Source organism: Cetorhinus maximus, chromosome 17 (genome assembly GCF_964194155.1).
Source record: "Cetorhinus maximus chromosome 17, sCetMax3.hap1.1, whole genome shotgun sequence".
NCBI lineage: Eukaryota > Metazoa > Chordata > Chondrichthyes > Lamniformes > Cetorhinidae > Cetorhinus > Cetorhinus maximus.
The window spans coordinates 32,568,377-32,583,255 of NC_135895.1; the positions used below are offsets into that span (position 1 = coordinate 32,568,377).

General features: G+C 39.3%; 1 protein-coding gene across 1 annotated transcript; it reads left to right on the forward strand.

The window, feature by feature from the left end:
• The first annotated feature begins 227 nt into the window (after positions 1-227).
• On the forward strand, positions 228-14,591 carry plk3 (polo-like kinase 3 (Drosophila)). Its single transcript, XM_078560946.1, has 15 exons — positions 228-462; positions 3,304-3,411; positions 3,743-3,859; positions 4,205-4,334; positions 4,865-4,952; positions 5,432-5,527; positions 6,289-6,487; positions 7,104-7,230; positions 8,244-8,353; positions 9,111-9,213; positions 9,799-9,882; positions 11,233-11,401; positions 11,705-11,834; positions 12,160-12,276; positions 12,738-14,591. Exons 1-15 carry the CDS (start codon positions 325-327, stop codon positions 12,933-12,935), a joined length of 1,914 nt encoding a protein of 637 aa, XP_078417072.1. The 5' UTR covers positions 228-324; the 3' UTR covers positions 12,936-14,591.
• The last annotated feature ends 288 nt before the right edge of the window (positions 14,592-14,879 follow it).

Below are 14,879 nucleotides of genomic sequence, written 5' to 3' on the forward strand. Positions count from 1 at the left end.
GCCGGATGTTTGCCTAGCGACATGCCAGCACTAACACAAACCACATTGACCAGACAGCGACGCAGCCGGCAGCTGCTTTTACAGGCGGGCGAGGTGCAAGGGGGAACCAATCCGAGCGCCGGCTGAAGTTTACGCCCCGCCCTAAAGGGGGGGTATCCTGCCTTTGTGACGTCACGGAGCGAAGTATAACACTATAAAGTGGCGGCAGGGATTCCCTGCCCACGTGTCTGATCGCATTGTGAATAGAGCTTGGTATCAGGCGTGCGGAGCGACCGGCTGGCGGTGTTGGGATTTTTTTAATATCGTATTACAGTCATTTACAGAATGAGTTCGGAAGCTCAGAAAGCTCCGAGTGGTGGCTGCCCGCACCCTAAAGTTGCCCGGGAGAGGACTGATTTGTGCCGGATGGTTACAGCTCCCAAGACCGGCAAATGTTACTGTCGAGGGCGGCTGCTCGGAAAGGTATAGTTTGTGCTAGAAAGCATCAACAGTCAAAAAGGCTGGGGCTGAGCTGCTTGCAGTGCAGGGATTTCTTCGATTCTTTATTCTGCCGGGAGGTTGAAAATTTACTGGTTCTGTTCGATTTGTGAGCAGCCCTCGCTCATTTCTGATAACTGTTCATTTAATTGTCTTAATCCGTGCTTGGATTGCAAATGAGATGATAGTTACCTGTAGAGCGGAGGTTTAATGAGGGCTTTTTCTACTTTAAAGGTTCATTTGTGACCTTGTGTCTGCTAAATCGTTTATATGTTGTTTAAAGATTTATTTTTAAACAATTTTAAAGGAAATGGGTGCTAATCCTGTTTTTAAAATGTATTATAGTTTGTTGAAAGCTGCAATGTCGGTGCAAAGAACACACGCCTCGGATTTGGGTGTCCAAACCGACACTAAGAAAATGCAGATTCTGTCTCGAGTCCCTGATATATTTTTTTGAGTCATTTTTTAAACTTTATTTTTTTCTAACCATTGCTAGTTAGCGAGTCGTCCATAGCAATTAAGCCACTTCCTAAAGTGTCATGAGCCAACAGCCAGGTGTGAATGTAGGTTGGCGGTGGGGTTTTCACGTGAAATTGTTATGGGCAGGCTGAATAAATAACTCGGTCGAAACTTATAAATAATTACCAGCAATCGGAGCTTATGTTCCAGATTGTCTTTTAACTACTCCCGGGGGGGGTAGGGTTGTTTTCTCAATGGACAAACACTGAGCCTAAGCTATCGGTAAATCCTCGTTATGGACGAGTGCATTGGTAAGGGGCGGAGAGCTGGGATGAAGGACCCTCCAGCGGTTGGGGTGAGTGGTTAGGCTTTAAGATACAAGGCGAGTTATCTCATTCTGGTGGGGCGGCGAATGTTCTGAATCATTGCTGGAGGTTCCGCATGATCTCAGGACTCCCATGTAAATGATCTCTAGGAGGGGGTGGGGGAATTGTGAGCTACTGAGTTGGGAATTTTTAAAAAATCCATGTGAAAATGCGGTTGGTCATTATATATATATTTTTAAAACCCTGACGCCCAAGGCCCTATAATTATATCTCTTCCAGCGAGTTCATACTGCCACGTGTGCCGAATTCCTGCCACTGGAAGCGGAAACCCCCCCCCCCCCCTTCCAACCACTTCAATCTTGAAGGGGAGACTCAAATATCCTAGCAGGAGAATTGGACTCATCGCTTTCGTTCAGGTCAAATATAGCAGGCCTGCTTAATAGTTTTAGCGATTTCCTTTATCTAAATGCATTCAACTCGAGTTTGGTGATTTATGTCACCGGTGACTTGCATTTGTATAGGACCTATAAAGTTAACGTCCTAAGTTGGTGCTCGGGAGAGTTATCAGAAAATCTGTTCCGTTTGAATTGGGGTGTCGACATTGCTTGGTTTCGAAATAACTCGTACCTCTGCACATGGAATTTTTCTATTTTTTTTAAAATCCAGCCACCAAAGGTGGGAGAGGGCTCGTCTGATTTAAGTACATGTGAAACACCTTGGGATGTTTTACTATATTAAAGGCGCTATACAGATGAAAGTTGTTGAGGTTTCAAAATGTTTTGGAACAAGTTTCCTGGAGGAATCTATGCAAATCTGCATGAACCAACAGCAACAATTTGCAGATGCTGGAAAAAGAAATGAAAATCGGAGAATGTTGGCAAAGCAGTAACTTATATGATAAACCAAAAGTTGACATTTCAGGTTAATCTGCCCTCAAAACTTGGCAGTATACCTGAAATGTCCATTGTCTGGTGATTAAGGGCTGTCTGACTCTCTGAATATTGCCAATGTTTTCTACCTAGGTTTGCTCTGTGGGCCACCTGGTGAACTTTGGGAGTGACAGGCATGTTCCAAACCATGAGGCTGGCAGAGTGCTGTTAGTGGTGTATTCCATGTTGTTCTTGTGATGATGATAAATCTATCTGCTGGACAAAAACAAAAATGCCTCCTGAAAGGATGGCACAGTTGCAGCTCGCTTTGTTCCAGGTTGCATGAGTCAAGTCCCTATGCAAGCTGCATCTCTATGCATTCATAGAATGGGGAAAGTGCAGATAAGTTCATGACAACAATGCAGCAAGAACTTGTATGCACTTAATTTAGGCAGCAGCAATGTGCCCTTGCTTTGTTAAATGTGTATGCAAGCGTTGAATATTGGAAGCTACATTTTTTTGGGCTTGCCAAGTTGGGCATGAAGGGCAAATCATTTTCTGACGTATACTCACCGTTCTCTCGCACACTTTACAATGTCAATCTAAACAATTGCAAACACTTTTTGTGTTGCACTTGGAAAGTTTCCTTCTCTGCCAGGGATATTTGGAAGTATTGTTGCATGTGGTTGTATAGGTTAAGGGGGCTGGGGGAATGTCTTCTGTGTAATTCCTTGGAATAGTTCTACATCCTAAAAGCAGGTTACCCGATAGTTTAATTATGAATAGTTCACAGCTTTAAATATTTGCACAAATGACTTGTGTCCAATATGAACAAGCTTTTAAAACTTCTGAAGCTATCTCAAAGTAGATATGTAATCCAACCTATCTATATGGTAGAAACTTGGTCAACCAATTCACATCAGAATAGATGGGTTAAGGAACATGGTCATAATGGTAGCTTCATTTGATACATCTAGCTGCATCATTCTGTAGAACCTAATGTTGTGCTGCAATGCAATTTTTTATGGTTTATTCAATAGCACTGAAACATGGTGACATGTTTGTTCTTCTACATGCTTATTAGAGGTGAGGGTGGGAGTGTTTGTCAATTGAGATGTAGAAAGGTTGGGACTGGATTTGCAATCTTACACTCCTGTTGGTTTTCTTCTTAGGGTGGCTTTGCAAGATGCTATGAAATGGTTGATCTCTCCAATAACAGAATATATGCAGTTAAAGTTATTCCACATTCCAGAGTGTCAAAACCGCACCAGAAAGATAAGGTAAGAACTTTGCCCAAGTCATAATCCTATTATCCATCTTAATGTACTTTGTCAAGAAATACTTGTGATTTTAATAAAGCTGTACCTATTCTTGAGAATTACAAATAGCTGTAGAAGCTTGTTTTTTTTTCTGGTAGTATTGGAGAAGTTCAGGTGAGCCTCATTACCAGAGGCCAGTGCACCTTTTGTGTAGCATGATTATGAATCCCAGATGGAACCTGGTTGTTGCCTGGTGTTGGAAGGTGGCACATGATGTGGGACATTGCAATGAGCTGGGGTTATATCTGTGGGAACCTGGAATTACCTTGTTTATTTTCCACTTTTTTTACAGATTGAGAAGGAAATTGAACTCCACAAATCCCTGTCCAATAAACACATTGTGAAATTCTACCATAACTTTGAAGATGATGAAAATATTTATATCTTTCTAGAGCATTGCAGTCACAAGGTGAGTAGAAATTTGTGCTAACGTGCGAACAACCTATTAGTTATACCATGTGTTTGCCAATTCCTCAAGTGTTCAAAAGTTTGGAATCCCTGAATCAATTGTGCAATCATCTTTAAAGTTTAGAATTGCCCACAAGTCTGGAGTCTTTTGGATGCCACACATTGCTGAGTGAATTAACTATTCAATAAAAAGGGGATTGAGAATAAAGGACAAGGATAAATCTAATGTAGCAACTTAAACTCAACCAAATGTTTGTTATATCTTGGGTCTCTGCTATTTTGACTATAAAGTTCAAATAAAATAACAATCTGTGCAACTTTCTTAGCAATCCTTGTTGTTTTTCAGTCATTAGCACATATATTGAAAGCAAGAAGAACATTAACAGAACCAGAAGTACGGTATTACCTCAGACAGATTATCTTGGGCCTCAAGTACCTCCATGCTCGGGATATCCTTCATAGAGACCTCAAGCTAGGTTTGTATAATCAAAGTGTGTCCAGAAATTACTTGTGGGCCATTTATCTCAAAGTCACAGGCCCAAGTTCTCTGAAGACTTGAGGCTAAGAATATTATTTTTAACGCCTCTGGTTTAGGGAGGGGAAAATTGGCCTGATAGAAGCATACATCTGTGAATATTGGGGTAAACTTGTATGTTTAGACTGCTTCATTCCACCTCAGTTCTGGGGAGATGTCAGTTGCCAATGATTGCCATCTAAGCTCAAGCAGTTAGGGTGAGGTGAAGTTCTGTAGAACTGTACTTTAGTTGGGAATTAATTCTTCCTCGGAATGGGCTCACTTCAAAGACTAGCCAGTACATTTTGCATCCTCGAATCAACACGTTGTGTCTCTCTTGCTAATACAAATATCTAATTGTGTGTCTCCTGAAGAGGTCTAATTTGACTTCAATTAGGTCAGATCCTGGTGGACACTCCACCTGCTAAGTATGAAAGTAATTTAAGTGACTGCACATTTTGTTAAAACCATTTTATTTTGCACCTCCTGTAGGTAATTTCTTTGTTAATGACAACATGGAAGTGAAAGTTGGAGACTTTGGCTTGGCAACTAAGCTTCTACCGGTTGACCAGAGGAAAAGGTGTGTAATTTTTGTTTGTATAAATGCACCATGTGGGGGTTGTGTTGTACAGGGTTGTCATATTGTTAGTGACAGAATCAGGCTTTACATCCAGTACAAGTTTGGGGCTGGGTGGGAGGGATAGAAAAGAGGGTAAGATTGCACTAATTGTAGATATACAATTAGTGTGCAGGAGCTGCTGTGGTAAATTGTAAAACAAGTGCATGCAGTTGGGTTCTGGATCTACTATTGCAGTTTAAGGTGGATTATGCACTGACCTTGAATGTGACTGTGTTCTTTGATCTAGAAATGGTAAATGCTGGGTGTCAGTGTTTTTATTTAGGCTTTTTAAACAAATTCTCAAACTTGCATAGAAGTAGCAATTTTAACTGGCTTTGCTTGATTTAGGATTTTGATGGCTTGTTCAGCAAGACTTGAGCTACTCCTATACCAGTTAGAGAACTGCTTTTTGTAATATTCTGTCTTAAATAATTTTTCAGGACTATCTGTGGTACCCCAAACTATCTGGCACCTGAAGTACTAAACAAACAAGGTCATGGTCCTGAGGCTGACATCTGGTCTTTGGGTTGTGTAATGTAAGTTCTTTTTTTATTTGTACAGCAATTAGAAGCTATGGAAAAGTGGCAAACCACTGCGGATAATTGAGACTATTTTTAACAAAGATGTTGATCAATTTTGAGCAGGCGTGAGGTTTATTTGCATTAACAGCCAAACCACTACTTCCTGTCTGTAATGCTGACATTAAAGTTCAGTTAGTGGTAATGTTGACTGTTTTTAAAAACACATCCAAGAAGTGTGTGAACCTTCAAGGATCCTCCCTGTTTGCTTTCAGTAATCTGTTCCTTGAGGATTTTAGCAGAGCCTTCAGCATCTGAATTCGGGCTGATGCAGTCAACAGTCTGCCCCATAGTTCAGTGTGCAAAAGCTCTGCAATATCCCTCCTTTGTTCCTCACTGCCTTCCATAGCAGAAAGGAATCTCTCATTTTGTAATCCAGCCAATAGTGCTCTACCTTGGATCCATGGTGTTTAGTAATGAAGGCTGAGAGCTTGTTCCTTCCCCTGTCATCTGGAGGAATGATCGAGATCACTTTATGGAAACCTATATATCTGAAAGTTCCTGAATAATTCCAATACTAGAGAAGCAAAACTAGACATTTCATGATTCAAATTCACTTAAAATGGAATGAAGACCTCACTTATACTACAGCTTGTAAGGAGTTACTCGTTTAGTAAAGATTTTTTCCTAGAGTCAGCTTTACATTTTTTAAATCTGAGGATATTGCTATAAGAATACATTAAATATGCTAGGGATAAGAAATAGTTTTCTCATTGTAGGTACACCATGTTGTTTGGCCGGCCACCGTTTGAGACCTCTGACCTTAAAGACACCTACAGATGTATTCGAGCAGTTGAGTACACCATGCCATCATCGTTTTCAGTCGCTGCAAAGGATCTTGTTGGTAGCATCCTGAAGAAGAATCCAGAACAACGGCCTACTCTGGATGAAATTATGAACCATGACTTTTTCACAAAAGTAAGGATGCTTCTGAAATTGGGATAATCCTATGTTAAAGCATGAGGAGGGGAAGAGACCTATTTCTGAAATCATCATGCCCTGGTTCCAGCACAGACTCCAGAAGTGGTGCTGGCATATAATGGAAGTTTTTTAAACTAGTCTATACAGTCCTTGAGCATTTTTCAATAATTACCTTGCAACCCTTCTCTCTACCCCTGAATTGAGGTATTTCTAAATCATTGGTGATATGGGGAAAAAATTGCCTTGGTCAAGATGAATGACTGTGGAGATGTGATGGGTGGGAAGTAAAAGTGAAGTCTTGACCTGCAAAGCAAATAGCATCAGTGAAGTCTGCCACTAATTTACCTGAAACTATCTACAGTTCAAACAGATGATACCCTTGAACTATTCTGTAAATATTTGAGTATTACAATAATGATTCAAATGAGCTAATTCCAAAAAAGGGCCTAGGGTTATCCAAGTGTGTAAACATTATTTCAAATCTCAACATTTTAATCTAGCTAGAATATTCAGCTCTGCTTTTGTTTAAATGATTTTTGGAATGTAATTGTTTACGTGAAGTGTCTACTTAGAAGTGAGGGATCTCTCAATTTTAATTTCCCCTCTTGTTCAGGGCTTTATACCTGATGTGCTCCACCCAAGCAGCTGCCTAATGGTTCCAGAACTGAATAGCCCAATACCCACCAAAAACTTCTTCAAAAAGTTTACAGAGGCTTTCTTTAGGAAAAAGAACTCAAAAGGTTAGTGATGTGGACATGTTAATGTGCTTCAATATCTGGGTAATTTTAAAGCTACAGTTTTTAAACTATTAATATACTGCAAGGTATGAGATTAAGTAATAGAAGGAAGTGGTGTGGCTACAGCACAGAACAAATTCTTTTTGACTGTCTCTAGCATCAATTTGCTTAAATGCTTTAGATGGCTCAGCTGTTGTTTTAAATGGAATCTTTTGTAGGTTCTTTAGGAGAGGCAGTGGCGTAGTGGTATTGTCGCTAGATTGATAATCCAGAGACCCAGGGTAATGGTCTGGGGACCTGGGTTCGTATCCAACCACAGCAGATGGTGGAATTTGAATTCAATAAATAATCTGTAATTACAAGTCTAAAGATGACCATGAAAACATTGCCAATTATCATAAAAACCCATCTGGTTCACTAGTGTCCTTTCCTTCCTTTAGAGAAGGAATTTGCTGTCCTTACCTGGTCTGGCCTACATGTGGCAATGTGGTTGACTCTTCACACTCTTCAATGCCCTCTAAACAAGGGCAATTAGGGATGGGCAATAGATGCTGGCCTGGCCAGTGACTCCCACATCCCCAAGAATGAATTTAAAAAATGACACTCTTCTGCCTCTTCTCCTACTACATGCATATAACCTAAATAAATGTCCAGTAACAAAGTACCAAAACTCAAGATTTCCTAATCTGCACTGCGTAAACTTTGTCAGTTAAGCTTTTATAATTTGCAGCTTTTTGGAGGTTTTTTTTTTGCAGGCAGTATTATTCAAAATGTAAATATTGTCATGGCATTTGTTTCCAATGTGGAGATGTTTTATCACTGGGGATGGAGAGGATCTGTTACCACAGTTTCTGCTGATATCTAGTGAATCTTGTGCCTTCCGCCAGCATTTTGGCTTGGCTTCAGATTCTAAGCAGAGAGTAATGTTCCACCCACCAATATCTCTTGCAATCTGAGGTAAATAAGTCTGACATGACTGTATTTTATTTTAATCAAGATTTGTGTCTGGGTTGCAGATACTAAAACCATCTGCGTGGAGAAGGATGATATTTCCAAGCTTGCTGCAGATCTTGTGAAGACCTCCATCCACAGACAGACGAGCTATAAAACTGAAAATGCAACAGAGGTAGAAATGACCAGATTAAGTATTTTCTTTCAGTGCCACCTTCAGAAGTGTAATCCCATAAAGATCTGAAATGCATGAGAAACCTTCATACACTGCATAAATCTCCCAGTAAATGGCTGCAAGCATAATTAAAATTAACTTTGAAGTTTGGTTTAGTATATTTTTAATAAATCTTTTTGTTTCTATTCAAAAGCAAGAAATCCAATTTTGGGGCACCCTAGCATCTTTTCATGTCTGAATTGGGTGGGGGGGAGAAAACAAATTGCTGGATGTACTTGCAACAGTATTTCCTTTTTTTAAAGCATGCTGCATAGTCACAATGGCAAATGTTAAATGCAGTTATGAGCCTGTAAACATTAATGCTAATTGTTGTTCTTGAGGTCAGAATGACTCATAGAAAATTAACTTTTATATGCAAAATGAGATGAAGGAAATGCGTTCCTCTTATGTTGGAACCTTCCTGTATGCGCACTTAACCTATTTAGGTGCTGATGATCACTGTTGCAAGCAATTTGTTTCCTGCTCTTGCATAAAGCCCGTAATCAGGTATACTTTAGTTTCTGCAAGAATTTATTTGGTTAATTTTTCAGGCTGAGATGCTGTCCCTAGCTTTAGAAATTAAATTCCAGAATGGAAACAAAGTAGCAGTGTAACAGAATTAATTGACTTTTACAAGTGAGTCATTTGGCCCTCTAATGTTATCATGAAAAGAGCTTTTCTTTTTGATATATACTAATTATGTGTCTACTCTTTTTAGTGTACATTTCCTACTGGTCAAACTGCAAACTCCTTTCCTAAGGAAACCGCAGAAGAAGGATCACAAAAATCTACCACTGAACCAGCTGGTGCCAACTGTGAAAGTGAGTTGGTCCTCTTTTTCTTATGAAAGAGCAAGTGTGGTATAGCTAAATGTTCTTGCCTATTGATGTTGGGATCAAACTGAGCATAAATGCTGACATAGACCAGTTGGACCAAATAGCCTGTTTCTGTGCTGTATGTTCTGTGAACCTGCTTAATGGTTTTGTCCTGTTATCTTATCGGGTTAGTGCTTTTCTCCTCTTTACCCATCCACGAGTGAAGTGAGAAATAGTGTAAATGGAGAATTGTTTATGTTGTCTTGACCTCCTTTTATGGGGCCTCAATATAGTAAAGTGTGCCCTATAATCGGGGTTGATGCTAGCAAAGCTGGGAATTTTAAGTTTCGTTGAACTTAGTACTAGTTTTAAGCTTAATCAAGTGATCCTCGGCTTGATAATCAACGTTCCAAGATTGAGTCAGCTGTCTAATTTAATGGTCTCAGCAAAATGCACCATTTGTATGCAGAATGTCATAGCTTGCCAAACATGCCCTAATATCTAGCAAGGACTTGGCTGCCAGCTACACTCAATGGATGAAATAATATCCTGGCTATTGCTGAATGCTAATGTACTTTTATCATTTTACAGCTGCTGAAGAGGGACCCATAGCTCAGCAAATGGCAGATGCTGCTACCCATGTTCTCAAAAGCTGTCTTTCAGCCATGCCATCAGGTAAATTTTCATATCTTATTTAGAATTGAGTTTACTCCACATTAAAAATAAAGTGGTTTGTCCAGTGGAATTAAAATTTGAGTCTTTTTTGTCAAAAGTTTTTCATCTTGCACTTATCAGGACAATTTGCAAGAAAACATCAATATCAGGAGAAACAATATAAATGTGAAGAGTGCTGATTGGTTGGCAAGTGGGCTCTAGTAGAGGCATTAGTTGATGGTGACTGACAGTTAACTGCCAAGCATTTTTTTTTTTTGAGAATTTAAACCAGGCTGCTTGACTCTGGTCAAGACATTGCCCTGGGGAATAAACAGCAAATGGCTGTCACTAATTTTGTTTAGCTGAAACAGGTGCAAAGTATATGTTCTATCTGTAAAGAACATAAATTTATGTGTGGAATGTACCTTGTGCATGCCACAGAGCCCAACTGACAAATTGTTGCTTGTGTAATTCTAAGCACTGAGAATTAATTAGCAAATGTTGTCCAATCATTGAATATAATGTTGGTCAGAGTTTTGCAAACACTGGCTGGTTGGCTACAGTCCATGCAGGGTAATCTGAGGTAGACTAGGTCAGGCATCAACTGGTGCATTCTCCATGGCAAGACCTCTACCAATCAGAGTCCACGTGCCAACCATCACTCTTCTCATACGGTAAATGTGTTTTCCCTGACATTAGGACAATTTGTAAGAAAATACCAATGAGTGCAAGATGAAAGCTTCGTTTTTTTTTAAGCAATTCTCATAGCCTCTTAAATCCAATTAGGTTTGTTTCATATTTTTCACCACCAAAATCGCCTCTTAAAATTTTGCACTGGCTTTTTCTATTTGTGTATGTTTAGCTTGTGGGGTGACAAACAAAGCTTTGTAATGCTGCCTTCTAGAAAGGAAAGAGTTTGCTTTTACATGACATCCCAATGAGGTAGTTTTGGACAGTAGTCACTAGAGGCAAATATGATAGCTAATTGCACATGTCAAGACACCAACAGTAGTATAATCTGGTTTAAGTGAAGTTGGTTGAGGAATAAATGTTTGTCAGGACACCAGGAAAAGTTGGCTTGCTCTTATTCAAATAATTGCTTTTGTTTTTGCATATTTTTACACCCCCTTTTTTAAAGAGCAGACTTTATTTAATGGCACCTCCTTGACAGTGCTGTATTGCATCCTCGGAACTGCCAGCCTAGATTAGTGCTAAATTGTGGCTTGAACCCTTGACCTAAATGTCTTTATGGCAAGTAATACTACTAAACCAAAACTGAAATCTTCTGGGGTAAAACCTTGTTGCTCAACTCTTTTTTTTTTTATTAGCCTGAAGACCTATCAAATTAATTACTTTTTTTTCCTTTTGCAGTGAAAAAGAACCCAGTAGGACACAGCCTACATAGGTCCAAACCCTTCTTGTGGGTCACCAAATGGGTTGACTACTCCAATAAATATGGTTTTGGCTACCAGTTGTCTAATCGCAGTATTGGTGTCCTGTTCAATGATGGAACTCATATGAGCCTCTCTGCAGACCGAAGGTGAGTGGTAAAATCTTGTGATTCCATCGCATCTATTCTGAAGTTTATATCAACACAGGAGATCTAAATAAGCTATATCCATCCAACCAATGTGCAGATAACCCAGCCTAATGCACTCAAATGTTGGCTTTTGGACATGCTGCTGGGACCTTCCATTTCAAGAACCTTTTTTTTTTGTTGTACCAAAACTTTTTCTCCAACTTTGCTTTGTAAAGTCACATTTGCCATGTCTAGAATTTTTTATTTAAAAAGCATGATTCCCAAGCACTGAACTTTCCTTTTTTTCCCTCATTCTTTTCACAGGAATGTGTATTATTACCTCAATAACAACCAGCATTTTTCCTTCTCTGCCTCTGCAATTCCGGAGCAGCTAGAGAAACAGATGACAATTGTCCAGTATTTTGCCAACTACATGGAGGAAAATTTGATGGAGGTAAGTTATGTAACATCTTTATCATTGAGAGTTTTGTATCCAGACAACTAGTATTGCATTTTTTTTGTAGTGCATGAGTTTTTAGGAGATAAGGCAATTGGTTTAAATTGCAGCTACAATTCTTCAGTAATTGAATGTATAGTTTTGTCCCTCCCTAAAGACACCATTCTGGCATTGTGGCACTTTGTTTGGTTATAATTGACCTCCCAAGTGGCCTTGTGTTTAAATATATTTACAAGCACTAGAATTAAATCTCAATGCGGTAAACAGTTTCTTTTACAGTTTGCAGGTTAGAATTTTAAAGCCTCAATTGTTTTTTCTGCAGGGAGGTGATTTGCCCAGGACATTCCTTGAAGATTGCCATGATCCATCTTTATTCCTGTTGCAGTGGGTTAAAACTGATCATTCCCTATTGATGCTGTTCAGCAATGGCACTTTACAGGTAAACTGCTTCTTTCTAATTTTAAAATGGTTAATCTATTTTAATTATCAGCTGTCTGCTGCCATTACCTTGTCCAATTCTACTTATCCTGGGCATAATTTGCCATCAAGCACATAATTTGCATCATGAAAGTGACATCAATATGCCATTGTTTCTTCTAGCTTTGGTTAAACTGCTGGAGCAAGAAGGCCATAGGGTTCTGAAACATTCATTTCTAATAGTTATAGATAAGTCCAATAAACTTCAGTAACGAAATGTTCTGTTGAGAATGCGTAAAATGAATCTGTTCCTGGTATGGTGCCTTCCAGGTCCTATTTTGAAATAGAGGGCACAAAGCTAATCTGTCTAACATGTGCAACTTCTGGTAAAATTTCCACTCACCCAGCATTAATATCATGTAATTACTTGTACATTTTTGTTTAAATGTTCATATACTAAATTTTTCCCCCTTACCTCATCAGGTTAACTTTTATCATGATCACACAAAGCTCATTCTATGCAAAGCAGACCGTTCTTACCTGCTTACATACATCAACAAGGATCGTTTTGCCTACACATACAAACTGAGCACCATAATGGAACTGGGCTGTTCACAAGAACTCTACAATCGTCTGACATATACACTGAAACTGTTACAGCAGCAGAAGGCAGACTCTTGAATATGAATCAAAAACCTCTTGAAGAGGGACACAAAGTATTAACATTACTTCTGCTATGGAGTTTTACAGTGTGCAAGATACTGAACTATCTGCTATGAGTATTATCTGACTGGCCAGTGCCTGGCAACAATTAGCTGCTGTTACTTGGAGGGAGGAGTGGAATCTAAAGTCACTATTGGTGGTTTATAATCTTGCATCTGTTTAAATGTCACTACTGTAATGCGAATGATGTGTGTGCACAACTTAACTGTTATTGAAGCTATTTTTGTTTGGTTCTCCACTCCCTCAATGCTTGAGGGTTTGTGAAGAGTGATTTCAGTGGGCAGTGATGAGATGAGGATGGCTTCCTAATTACTACCCTGGAACAAGAAAACTTAAAGCTGCTACTCCAGTGCCACTAAGTTAATGATCATCCGATTATTGGCCATGGAAAGCAAATCTTGTGATGGCTCCCACTTACTGTCACAAGGCAGGCTTCTCTTTTTTAAAAAAGAGACTCTGGGCTGCCTTTGTCAAGAGTGAAGATATAAAGTACATTTTCAACTATTTTACTTTAAGAAAAATGTTTCCCCATCTTAATAGCAAAATGTGTCATTCCAAGGCAATAACTATCATCTCAAACTGGAACAGTTTACTGGCTGACTTGGGTCAAACTGTAAACCTGCTTTGAGAAAACATGATCAGGATTGACACGTGGTTTATTGCAGGTGGGGCACAAGACAAATGGACAGTCCACTTAATTCATTCAACCAGGATATTGATTGACTTGAGTGGATCAATGTCACCTCCGGTGTCACAAGCACTTTTTTTTCAAAGCAAACTCTTCCAGCTTAATGCCAATCCTATGCACCTCAACTTGGCAATGATTGATTTGAAATAATGCTCAAAGCTAGGGTCTAAATCGCAATCCTGGTTTGATGCAATCATAATGGCCAATATTTATGGTGGTTTCTGCACAAAACTTCTCCACTGCCTCTTGCAGACTTGTAAATAATTGGAAACAGCAGTTTGTTGTCCCTCAGTGGTGAGATCCAAGTGCCTTTTGTGGGGCACTGGAGCAAGCTTGGCCAGTTTGATTTTACAGCAATGGTCAGCTGATGGCTCTATCCCAATATAGAATGTTCAGCGTACAGTCTCATTAAGGTAAACTTGTGATACTAGATGACATTCCTCCACTGAGCTTTTGTGTGCAGCGTCTTGGGGTAGCCAAACCATGGAACCACATTGCCACATCAGATACTAAACATTGATCAACTCAACTGTCTAAAATGTATCTGTAGATGGGCTGTTTAGTATCTCAGCTACTTCATGGACTTGGAACTTCTGTGCTTGTTGCATAAACTGGGGGGTGGAGGAGAGTTACTTGGGCGAAGCAAGACCACCTTTCTAATGTTTTTGGCCTGATCTGCTGAACGTGGTTCATTTTTTTTTTAAACCAATGGGGTGTGCCTAGAAATGGGTTAAATTAGACTTTATTGTTTCTTTATTTATCAGGTTCAGGGACAGTGGGAAAAGTGGCACAAAGAAAATTGCATTTTGACAAAGATGCGGTACAAAGACTTGAATCAATGTTCAGCTCATTCCTGTATTTATCTACACCTCTAGTGAGGTCTCTAGATTCCTCAGTATTTAATAAATCTGGTTCTATTTATGTTTCTGCAAGTATTGAATGAGCCTATTTATTTTTGTATTTATTATTTATTTCATTGTTTTTAAGGATGGAATTCAATTCAATTCTGTAAAAAGGGGTTGTAAGTTTTTTTTTAATCAAAATAAAACTTCCTTAAACCAACACGTGTCCTTTCATACCAATGGAGTAGAAGTGCATGAGAAGTTTCAAAGCATAGACTGCACCCAACTTGAAGGATGTAATTTGTTCTTGAACATTTTTTAAAAAATTAATGGCTGAAAATGAAGGTTCTGATTTTCTGCTTCGGTGCTTTT